This window comes from Chrysochloris asiatica, unplaced genomic scaffold (genome assembly GCF_000296735.1).
Source record: "Chrysochloris asiatica unplaced genomic scaffold, ChrAsi1.0 scaffold00038, whole genome shotgun sequence".
Taxonomy (NCBI): Eukaryota; Metazoa; Chordata; class Mammalia; order Afrosoricida; family Chrysochloridae; genus Chrysochloris; species Chrysochloris asiatica.
In genome coordinates, this window is record NW_006408556.1 from 17,267,699 (window position 1) to 17,281,087 (window position 13,389).

General features: G+C 31.2%; 2 protein-coding genes across 2 annotated transcripts in view; one reads left to right on the forward strand and one right to left on the reverse strand.

Moving 5' to 3' along the window:
• Nucleotides 1–13,389, reverse strand: part of SUPT3H (suppressor of Ty 3 homolog (S. cerevisiae)) — a 597,109-nt gene that overhangs the window by 532,830 nt on the left and 50,890 nt on the right. The window lies entirely within an intron of this gene.
• RUNX2 (runt-related transcription factor 2) overlaps nucleotides 4,345–13,389 on the forward strand; it is a 278,570-nt gene continuing 269,525 nt past the window's right edge. Inside the window, 4 exon segments of the mRNA XM_006860524.1 lie at nucleotides 4,345–4,491; nucleotides 4,494–4,517; nucleotides 4,685–4,732; nucleotides 4,734–4,809. Coding sequence (XP_006860586.1) covers nucleotides 4,345–4,491; nucleotides 4,494–4,517; nucleotides 4,685–4,732; nucleotides 4,734–4,809 — 295 coding nt within the window.

Genomic DNA, 13,389 nt, shown 5'->3' on the forward strand with positions numbered 1-13,389 from the left:
TAACTAGCATAGTTGGGATATTATTTTTCTTTGGTTTTGTCAGTAGCATGTTTGATATAAATTTTATTAAGTGGTAGTGTATGTAACATTGCATTGTGGGTAGTAGTTTCCTGCTTTAGCCTAGCCACATCCTCAGCTGTCATATGAGCATGTTTCCCATATTTTCTGCAAGTTCTCGCCTTGTTTCCCCCCTACTTATGGAAATGACAGCACCAGAAGATGAATTGTTCCAATAATTATAAGAAACATAAATTACTTATACAGCTATATTAAACAAAAATGGATCACTCTGTGCTTTATAGTCACAGGAAAAAAAAAAAAACAACAAAAAACCTAACCCTCAGATTTGTGTGTTAATGGCACATTAAACAATGTGTTAAGGTACAGTAACAGGAGGGAAGGATTCAAGGAACAAATGAGAACAATTAGAAGAAGTCTCTGTAGTCTGATGCCAGTACAAATACTGCAGATGCCTAACAAATGAGATATAGCCTCTCAGAACATAACAATGATTTACAATGAGTGTTATGAGCTTCTAACCTGCCAGGTATTCACTAGGTAGGATTAATGTCAATAGCATTTACTAGAATTTTAAGAATCCACGTTGAGACTTTATAAAAAAATATCAGAGAAAGAGAAATAAATATTTTGAGGTAGAGAGAAGACAGAAATTTAGTTTAATATTTTCTCTTTTGGCATCCAATTTTTACATAGTCTCGCACTTATACAGCTGTTAATACTAGCCAAGTCAAGTTGTTTAATAAGTCAAGGAAATGGTAGTGTTTTGGGGTTTTATAAATTTAATTTATAAAACAATTTAATAATTAAAACAACCTTTAAAAAAGTACGCTATACACAAACTTGTTATGCAGTTGTGTACATAGGCATATACCTCTTTAAAATAAGGAATTGAATTACTCTCACAATAACTTAAAATATTAATGAAGCTATACATCTTACTAATATAAAAAACTTCAAGTCATCAATATAAGGCCCAATAAACACTATGTAAGTTTGAGCAGCTATATGTCAAATCAAAAAAATAAATAGATTGTCACATACCAAGTTAAAACAATAAATTATAAAGTTTTGCTAAAACCTCATAGTCAGTGAGAATATTTTAAACCAAAGTAGGACTTCTACAGTTTATAAAATTCCCACATCAAAGCTTTTGCTCCTATTGTTTTCAATTAAAAGAAAAATAAACTGGTGACAATCAGAACTCTAACATAACCCTTAAAATAAAAGTATAGAAATGAGAACAATATGGATAAAAGTAGTGTATTAAATATTATCATTAGCTCAGGAAAAAAAATCCAAGTGGTGAAGATATATATAGCATTTAAAATACTGTTTATATTGTTATTAGTTGTAAACCTTTTGGTATCTTAAAAAGCTCAACCAATTCTGACAAATTTTATTAAATATAAGGTCATGGGAAAACAAGATACTACCTTTTTGCAATTGACTTCATATATTTCACTTCTGTGACATTAAAAAACAATTTACAAAGCAGACCTCCACTTATTACTTACTTAAACAAAGCAGATACTAACATATCGCCAGCAGGATGTAGTTTTGAAGTCTTCAAAAACAAGCAAACAAACAAAAAAAAGTCCTGTGGTTTCATCTGTGATTATAAATATGGTATAAATCTATAATCATGAGCTTTATTTGCACAGTGACTTTTCTGAATTAATCCCTCTTAATCACATGCAATAAACTACTTTGAATGAAATAACTGTCAATTAGCAAATGTGAACCAGTTATTAGTGCTGTTTTAAAATCTTTATCACAAAGGAATATTTGTGATATCCAAAAAAGATACATTTTGATTTTAAGAGGGGAAAAAAACACATAAGTGTAGATAATAAATATGCAAGCTTTAAAACACATAATAATGATCGATTGGCCTTATGCAAGACAAAAAGGAAAAGACATATTAAACAATATCTAGTAAATTCTTAATACAGTGAGTGATGATTCTGACCCAAAGATCATGGAGATATCACATAAGAAAGTAACTTGCAATAGAAACTAGCAAACACAGAGATGTTAAAAATTATTCTAATTCATATAAATTTAATTGCAAAGGCTAAAGTTTATATTAGACACACACACAGAGAGAAAGAGAGAGAGAGAGAGAGAGAGAAACAAGAGAGCACTCGGTACAAAGTTGGGGCTGCCTGACCCTCAGAGAATCCTGATGTAGAACAAAAACCTAACCCTAAAAGAACACAACCATTCACTCAGCAAACCATAGCAGTTACTCAATGTTTTTCGGTTGCTGGTACCTATATGTGTAGAAGAATTTTACCTTCCATGAACGACACGAACAAAACCCTTCTTTTGATTTACTTTAGAAACTACCTAGGTATACAGATCATACAACCAGCACTTTTTTATCTGAATAATTCATTTTCTCCCTTTTACATCAGTAAATGTGTGTGTTAAATGAAAATTTTTACCTTTCCATATAAAAACTGTTCATACATAAAATAAGCAAGATAAATTAATACATGCTTAAAATAAAACATTAAAAATATATGAAAAACCTCTAGACAGTGGAATAAAAGATTAAAATTAAATTTGTGTCTTCCCAATATACCTTGGACAAATCAACTTTATTATAAAGAAATTTATGAACGTACTTGTACCATTATCTAATATACACAACAACAGTTAATGAATTATACCAGAGACAACATATGCAGGGATATGTTAGTTCTAACACCCAGTTCTCAGCCCACTATACACCCCAAAAAATGTTCTGTAAGTCACTGTCTCCGCCCATCCTCCCAAGTCACTTCACGCCACTCCTAGTTACTATCACACTAGGAAGAAGTCTAACAACTGAACACATGCAAATTCAGAGTGGCGTGGATAAATGGCAAAAAATGCCTGCAAAATTGGTCTGTTCGGCTTCATAATTTTTGTTGAAAAATACTCTATTGCTCCCAACTGATGAAAACAGGAAGCCCTATTCATAAATATAAATTTCACTGCCTATGATATACAATCATCCTAATAAGAAAATGAGTTCTATACATACATATCCAAAGGGACAAAAAAAAAGGAGATAGTTTCCCAAAGATGTTTCCAATTTTCTTCTGAATCAGAATTAGCAAATCGAGACGACTAACATACTCTGTCTGTGTGCATTACTCCTCACTATACACAGCATTTTGTAATTTATTTCAAAGCTTCCATTATAAACAAAAAATACAGCTTCTGTTAACCCACTCCATTCTGAGCTTATAAAGCTGAATACTGAACAATGTAAATTACAATACAAGTATTCTGCTTTATATATATATATATATACATATATATATATATATATATATATATATATACACACACACACATATATATGTGCTAACATATAAGATTTGCTATTAAAGGCTCTGTTAAAGCTAATAGTCAAAGTAAAGAATTATATAAAATGAATGCATTTCCTTGAAAGATAAAATTATACAACAAGCATAAAGGAAATTAGGACTCATACAATAAATCATGTTACAATTCTTGCCATTTATTTTTCAAAGACCCGCCAACTAGTTGTGACATAACACTATACATGATGTTAATTTACTATTTATTGTAGAGGCTGCCATCTAATATTGATAATCTATATACTAGACACATGATTTAATATTTATAAAGGAAACTCCAGGGTAACACTTTCATGACAGTCAATTACAGCCTAGCACAGCAAGCAGTTTGCAACCAGAACTTAAGAAAGGTAAACTTTTTTTGCAGTAAGTTACAGATTCACAAGTTTAAAAGCAAAAGAAAAACAGAAGGAATCCAGCCACCCAGCAAATAGGAAGCAGACACCAGAATGTGATACAATCCAAAGATGTAAATTATTGTAAATCATCACTGTTGTTCAAAATTTCACACAGACACTTGAGCCAACTTTGCTCACTTTTCCACAGACACAATAATGAACTAAAAGGAGCCCCCCCCCCCAAAAAAAAAGCAGGGGTGGGGGGTAGGGGAGGGTGGTAAGAAGGAAAGAACAGTGTTCTGCTCTATAAATGCTTAACCTTACAGGAGTTTGGGCTCCTTCAGCATTTGTATTCTATCCAAATCCTCATGAGTCACAAAAATTAAAAAGCTATATCCTTCTGGATGCCAGGAAGGGCCTTACCACAAGCCTTTTGTCAGAGAGAGAGAGAGAAAGAGAGAGCAAGAGCAAAGGGGGAAAAGCCACAGTGGTAGGCAGTCCCACTTTACTTTGAGTACTGTGAGGTCACAAACCACATGATTCTGTCTCTCCAGTAATAGTGCTTGCAAAAAAAAGGAGTTTTAAAGCTTTTGCTTTTTTGGATTGTGTGAATGCTTCATTCGCCTCACAAACAACCACAGAACCACAAGTGCGGTGCAAACTTTCTCCAGGAGGACAGCAAGCAGTCTCTGGTTTTTCAATGGTTAATCTCCGCAGGTCACTACCAGCCACCGAGACCAACAGAGTCAGTGAGTGCTCTCTAACCACAGTCTATGCAGTAATAGTAGGTCCTGCAAATATTTGCTCATTCTCTTTTTGTTTTGTTTCCCTGCTTTTCACATGTTACCAGCTACATAATTTCTTGACAGAAAAAAAAATAAATAGAAAGTCTATGTACTCCAGGCATACTGTAAAACTAAAACAAGGTTTGGGTATGGTTTGTATTTTCAGTTTAAGGCTGCAAGCAGTATTTACAGCAAAGGGTACAAGTTCTATCTGAAAAAAAAAAGGAGGGACTATGGCATCAAACAGCCTCTTCAGCACAGTGACACCATGTCAGCAAAACTTCTTTTGGGGTAAGTGTTATCGTATTTTAAAATTCTGTAAGAGATGAACCTGTTAAGCATAAAGCTATGTGTCTTAGATAAATTGCTAGTTCTTCACGATAACAGTAAACTAAAGATACTAATAATGCTATATTGTTGCATTAAAATATTGTAAGATGAAATTGCTACACATATTTGCATTTGGCATGTGCCATTTATATAATTCTTGGAGTAAAGACTTGAAATATACAAAAATAAACTATTTTGCTTTCATCAAAATGTTTTCTAGAGTTATAGAAATGAGAATGTTAAAACGGTAAAAAAAAAAAAAAAACAGATTAATATGTTCTCTTTAATCCTCACTGGAGTAGAATTAGACACTAAATTAATCAAAGTATTATAGTTATTGACTCCGGCAGTTCCCAATATTTGAGCAAACTTCAAAAAGGAAGCAATTTTACAAAATAACAGACCACAGAATTCTCCCAACATTGTACTCTACCATGCAAAACAGAAATAAACCTACAGTACAGTTAACATTTGAACCAGCTCAACTGAAAGAAATCTACTTATAATTTTAAACTGCATTATATCTGCACAAGTCTGGTTCTAGATAACTTTCTAAAACTGAAGCATATAGTCAACTGAAATAGAATTATAGGTATATAATACCCATTTCTAAAAGATGTTTACAGTTGCCTAGAATAAAGGTTCGCAGAAGTCTTTTAAAACTTGCATAAAATTGTATTTTCTATATATAATTTTACTTTTACATCTAAATCTAAATCTGCATGTAGAACTTGTTATAACCTCATAGCAAACACTGAAACGTCTAAGATTCTTTTCATCACATTCTTGGACCTGCTGAAATGAATACCGTTTAGTCTCATGACAAATAAAGCTCCGTTAAGGATACTCTGCATGATTTTAAAGAGCCATACCTATTAAATCAAGCTGGAGTTGTAAAAACATGCATAACATAGTCTTTTAAAACTGAATTTCAAGTTAGTGTTGATACAGAGACACAAACCACTTTACCATCCACCAGCTGCCATGGTATTATAGTAAAAATCTAAACACTTACAAGATTTTCTTTATGATGTCCAACATGTTCCAACTATAAGGCCAGTTTTTACATTTTTCTTTTATCCTTTAAAATACACCCTTTTGCTGTATATACCTATGTTAACTTTGCTTTGTAATTTTCAACTAATGATTGGAGTTCCCTTTACTCCTCCTACTTCACACATTTTAACTGGCTACTACTTGAGATTCAGTCTTAGTTTGGGTCAAAGAGAAATAATTAAACCTGAAGGAGGGAATAAAGGGTTCTCTTAAAGACTGAGGAAGTATACTTTGTACTCTACAAAAAAAAAAAAGTAAAATTGCTATATGACTCTCTCAATAGCTCCGAGTGAGTGGATCCCCTCAGTTATAAAACATATAATAATCACAAAGTGTTTCTTGAAAATGTAATGGTGAGTTTTAAAAATTAATCTAAAAGTTTCTGCATTAAGTATGAAGAACATAAATATAACTTGACTGTACTATATACTCCACATTATAATTACGGCTTATACAGAAGTACTTTTGCTCTGAATACCCAATAGAGGACAGAGAAAAATTAAAGGTTGAAATTATTGTTAGAGACATAACTTGCAACAGGCATTATCACACAGTTAACTTACTCTATAACAATATCACTGTCTTTTAAGAATACACTTTTCTAACCATATTGGGAATAACAAAAGTTTTGGGGAATACTTCAGCACTAGAAGTAAAGCTATTAATATTGACAGAAATATAAAGTTAAAATGCTCTTTTGTTTATCATATTGGGTGGCTTATATTTCTGACATACTTAATAGCCATTTTACATTATGATTTCTGAAATTGACCAGGTTTCTAAACAAGGCACAATAGTGAAATACGTTAATCTACTTCTATTTTTATTAAACACTGTAACAAATCCTTCACCTGAGAAGTGGATTTCATTCCCTCTTCTGCCACTACAGCGCCTTAGAGCGCAGACCAGGAAGCCACTGTGCCACACTAATCACAGGGGGTAATGGGCATTATGCATAGGGTAACATCACATGGCAAACATTTTACCCATTTTAAAATGTACTGAAGTCTCAAACTTCACTTCTTTAGGTTTTAAATTCTTATATGATGATTACAAACGTCTAAAGGTTATGTCAAAGTATGTGCTACACTTTATGAAATAGTTCCCCAAACTGCAGGCTGTTCTATGGCAAGGCACAAAGCATATGATGACTCTCCTCAAATACTGTGCAGTGTGTCCTGTGTGTTTGTGTGTGTGAGAAATAATCTCAGTGTCCTTGCTCCTCCAGAATACCATTTACCTTGAACTAACCAAGACCTTTGAAAATCTGCATTATTCAAAATGTCTGCTATTTATCATAAATAAAACTTGTAAAAAATGATAGATGCAACTCAAAAAGTTCTACAATTAAGATCTTATTTATGAAACCATATCATGTAATTAAATTTCTAGATAAATTCTTTGTAGTTGACCATAGTAACTATTGGAAATATGTGAACACTGATTTCCGAAACAGTCATAGTCTGTATAAATAATAGTAACTTTATACTGTCAAGACGTATTAGTGACAAAATGTCCTAACTTGCTTCTAGAACAAGAGTGTAAGATACCAAAAATCAAGGAGAATTAAAAGTTGAGAACACAATGAGGCCACATTAGCATATATCACAGGCTAAAAATGTAAATATACTTCCCCAAAATTTATATTATAAATTATTTTAACTTATAATAATCTGAATTTTACAAGAAAAATTGTTAAAGATTTAACTTTATTTTTTTTTTAATATTTTAAAATGTAAGATTTAAAAGATATCACAGGGAAACAAACCATGTTGATCTGTGTGAATCTCCTCCTGATAGTCTTTAAATCACAAGAAGGCATGAAAATCTTTAAATCTCAAGAAAGGCATGAAATATACATGATTACATTAGTATATATTTTAGCTCTTTTAAAAGAACAAAAATTAATCCATTCAATTACACCCTTCAAGCTAATCACTGATAGTCTGACTTGTTTAAATCAGTCATGCTAAAGCTAAATTCAGTAAGATAGAAATGTTCCAGTTTGTTAAAAGAACACTGAAATATTTGATGGTTAAATAAACTGCAGAGGGGGGAAAAAGCTAACTCATTGAAGGTACTAAGATTTTATCAAACACACAGAATTAATCTTTATTGAATAGAACCATTCACAAATCAAAACTCACTGTACTTCAATACTTTCAAGCAGCGCTAATCAATTACAAACCTTTTCTCATACTTCAAAACTCATGTGCTTTCAATTTTATATACTGGTGGTCCTCAAATACTGTACTGGGCCCGAGTTAAGACATTTCTGCATCACAACTTTTCTTCCCCCTACCAATATTCATCTCAAGGGTGATCCCCCCACCAAGAACTGCTCACATGAAAACTGTGGTAATATTTTTATACTGTACTTCTTTGTTGAAGCAAAAGGTTAGGGGTTACCTAAATACCTCAACTGTATATACAAAAAAAAAAAAAAAAAAGGAAAAGGTAAGTATTCATATAAAAAAAATCCAATGGGACTGAATTATTTATTTTTGCATTTCCTATGATTAATGATGCACCCGTGCATACTTGAAAACTGATGGCAAAATAGAGTTACATCTTTAAGTCCTCTCCAAAGCATACAAACACTTCCATAACTTTTGTTCCAGGATATTAAGATGTGACAACTCTAAGTCAACAGAGAAGTCATGTAAGAGTTTCTTAAAAGCACTAAGACTGCAAATGCTATAGCCTAGCAAACTCTTTCAGAGATATTTTTTATGAAGGGTTCAGTGAACATTCTTCCTCTACAGTGTCTTTTTTAAAATATTACACATTAAGGTCAAATACATAAATATTAACTCAGTATGAAAAAAAAAGGAAATCTTTCCTCCAAATACTAAAACTATAAATGTGACAAAGCATAGCTATTTTTTCTAGTTATTTACCATACAAGACTTATTATTAAATGAATGCTAGCAAAGCTAATGTTAATTTAGACAGAGGCAACCCAATATGTAACCTCAGTGCAATGTTTTTTTCTTCTCCTGGACCAACGAACTCTTAACTTCTACTGAAAATAAAATTCTACTAAAAAATTTTTATCATTAAATAAACTTCAGCAATAACAGTAACAATAAACACCAATATTATGTATTTTCTAAAGATGAAAATTTCGAAATTGTTACGAACATATGCAAATTATTCATCTATGGAATGTTCATTATTTAACACAATCTTTACAAAAGGATGTCCCACATAATGAAAATATATACCTTAATCTAACTATTGCCATTTCAAAAAGATATAGTATTCAGTGGGCCCAGGATTAACCTATATGTATTTTGATTAATGTGCTAAAGAAAATAATGGGGAAATTCTATACCTTATTCAAAGGGAGTTTCCTTACTGTACTAACCACAGGTGACCACAGGCTTTTGTCCATTCAATAGCAAACACACATAAAACAAACCATATACTTCCACATAACTGTTTTAGGACCTGTACTGCAATTGAGAATAAATGCTTTTCTTATTATATTGTATACACTAACTTCGCCTCATGTCACATTCTTAGGAATTTTCTCCCCTTTATACTGTTTACATAAGCCCTGGTGGCACAGCAGTAAAAGCGCTCAACAGCTAACCAAAATGTTGGTGGTTTGAACACACCATCCACTCAGCAGAAAAATGAAGCATTCTGCCTCCACAAAGATTTTACAGCACTTGTACTCAGTCCCATTTGGTAGCTATGAGCTGGACTCGAGTCTACAGCAGTGGGTTTGGTTCTACTAAGGACCTAAGACTCAGGGTATGGAATAGTGTAGCATGGATGCAAAGCAACACCACATTACACATTTCAAGTTTTTTGTTATTATGTGACAGCAATTTAAATCAAAATCATTTTTTAGAAATTAACGATGCGTTCTTCTACTACCAAAACTTCATCATTTAACATGATAAAACAAACAATCCCCAAATAAGATGAACTGTAGAATTACAGGGACCCTCTAAACGCTAGATGCTACATAATAAGCCTTTAATACTTGCAATGGGAAAGAAAGTTTTCATACATCTCCAGAAAGTGCTGCATAGTCTCATAATAGTCATTTGTCTAGCAGTCAATATACAGGAGAACTAAAATCTTACAAAGAGATGATAAATGCTAGTTTACCTTTTTCTTGATTTAAAATTTTTCCCCTTTTAAATCAGTAACAGACAAACTAAGAAATTCTGAAACAGAGACAATTAAGTGAATTTAACTTTCAATAATGCTCTAAATATTTTTCAATTTATTTTACTAATGTCAGAGATGTACTTAAGATTATTTTGACAACAAATAACTTATACCAACCACAAAATTAAATTAATTTTACTTGACTTCTCAGTTACTTTAGGTATTTTCGCATCAATGATTTCTACAGGAAAAATCACACCATCAACCACAAAAATACATTTACAAAAACTAAGTTAAAAATTTAAGAACTTAAATACACATTTATAGGTTCCCCCCAAATTATATGAGCAATGAGTATGACAAAATATTATTTAAATATCCCTTATGGTCAGATATCTTACAATGAATTTCATTTTGTGGTTCAGTAAAATAAAGTAAAAGGAAAGAAGCTAGCCAAATCACAGTAACAATCATCAATAAGATTCAAAAACAAAAGTGCCTTTAAGTCAATGCCAACTCATAGGCATCCTGTATATATATATGTGTGTGTGTGTGTGTGTGTATATACATATACATATATAGTCAATCCTTCTTTAGAAAAATTACAATGATGCTGAGGATATTCCATGGAACTTTATATGAGCACAGACACACATATTCAATTTAAATTTCTTATGACTATCAGTCCAGCTTAATTTTTTTATATACATATGCATGTGGGTGTAAGCACATGTATACATGGAAAAAATGGAATTAAAAGATGATGAAATATTTCCATGAATGTTTTGAAGCCCCTCATACATATCAGTGACTATGGAACTTGGGATAATGCAAACCATGAAAGATATATAGATTAACTGAGATTGTGTTTATAGCTCTTTTGAAAAGGATAATCAATTATTTTGCCTGTACATTAACAGAAAAGTAAAAGTATTTGTTTATAACATCATTGAGAGAAGTTAGACATCCACTAGGAAATTGAAGACTAAAATAATCAAATACTACAATTGTAAAAACTAAAGACATTACCTTCCAGTAATAAACTAAAATAACAATAATTAAAAACTGACATCAGATAAGATAAATTATTACAAGGTTACAAGGGCAAACATGAGTGCAATTAATCTATTAACAAACCCCTATTTATGGAAATTATTGCAAAGAACAAACTCTTGTCTGCAGCTAACCAGGTAGGCTTTCCTGACTTTTATCCTTTGCCAATGTAACCTGGGTAAAAAAAATAATAATAAAAAGTATTTTGATTTCTAATTTCTGCTTATTCTGTTTCCATAATAATTTATTTATAAAAATCTCTACTGAACTTCTCGATTTAAAAGATTTCATGTAGTGCAGGATAATCTTTAAGTGAAAAGTATTATTTCTGCAAATTTATTTTAAACTAATTAAATGATTCCAAACAAGGTGAATTTTTAAAAAAGGATAATTACATATATTATTTTACTATGCAATAAAGTGTTACATTTTATAATCAACATTTCAATCCATTGCTTTTATTGTTTCACTGTAATCTGATCCTAGAAAACAGATGCATGAGTATCCAAAAGCTTCAGAGTACAGATTCCTTTAATCACTAGTAATTTTATTATATTTTTATATACATACAAGCTCAGCTTTAAAAAGGCAAACCTATCTTTTGCCTTTAAAAAGGCAAGCAAGTTACTTGGAAGAAAAGTTTATTAACATTTTATTCATGCATTGGTAAACTGAAGATATCTGCAACATTAAATCAAAGTTCAAAAAAAAATTATAAGCTAATGATCTATATTGTATCACTATGATTTCCGTAAGACAGAGAAGTATAAAAGTATACAAACATTTCATTCTAAATAGCTAAACACTCAGTTCAAATATATTAAGACATTATCACAAGATATCTATTAAAAAAAATACATGAAAACAGTAGCATCATCAGATAACTGGTTTTAAAAAGTAATCAAGAATAGTTCATTGTTGCTCTCTTGAAAATCTGCAAAACTTATAGATAATTCAACTATTGACAAAATGCAGGAAAAAATTCTAGTGCTCTTACAAATATAAGGTGCAATACAAATCCTTAGGAGATAATGAAGAAGATACAACTTACAAAGTAAATGTTAATATAGAACAACTGGAAGCATTTAAACGTAAGATGATGTAATATAACCTATAATCAGTATTTCCACCTTCTTTCCATAGTAAAATCTACTCTTTATCATATTACTATAAACTCCAGTGTTCAGAAATAATTATTTACATTCTCCCAGCTATTAAAACTGCACACACATACACACTTTCTCTTTATACTTTAGGACGACAATTTTTAATGTTTTTGGTGAAACTTTCTATTACTAAATATGCACCTCATTTTAAAAAGGTTATCTAAATTACATATTAACAATCAATACTATCAAAATAATATCACTCTTGATTCAGTAGTAAAACTAACAATTATGCTCCCTTATAATATACATAAGTATGTATTATAGAATTTTTACTGTGTCACTATAGAAAAAACACAGGGAAAAAAATACTTTTTCGGTATCAGTCATAATTATCCAGAAAGAAAATGTACAACCATATGCTGCTTATTAGGTTTATTTTAAATTTCATAGTTTTGTTTTTTTTAATGTAATGTTAAATCAAAATATATCAAGATGCACTTTAAAATACTGCTCCATTTAAAGAAAACAACAACAAAGTATTTGGCTTAAATTGCTAAATGGTCAAACCAATCTATATATGTTTATATTTTAAAAACTTACTGAGACATGTTCAAACCATTTCCTTGGCTATGAAATGAAATCACATGTTCCAACAAATAACAAAATATTTAATAAAGTATTTGTTTAACAAAGAAATTACATATTACATGTACAAAAAGATCTTCTAATGGAACCACATTTACATATGTTACTCATAAAATCTCTAATTTAAATCTTATTCAGCAAATATATATGGTCAATTCATTGGCTCCATGATCCAAAAAATATCTAAAAGCCAAAATGTTGCTTAATGTAACCTTTAAGAAAAATCACCTACTAGCAAGTTGATAGATATTTTTGGAAAAGTAGCTGTAAATTTGATCTGAAAATTTGCAGATGAACTTTTTTAACTAAACAGGACAACAGCAAACAAATGCACAAATGAAACTCTTACCTAGCAACAACAACTGAAAAGCCACCCATGAGAATACGTGTGTGTGTGTGTGTGTGTGTGTGTGTGTGTGTGTGTGTGTGTATGCTTTTAAAAATAAACATTCAAACTGAAGCTTGTCTTTTGGACTAACATCCCAGTAACTACAGAATTTTCTCCTAAACTGGCAAGACTGCAAAGAATTACATGTAATTCATAATTCTG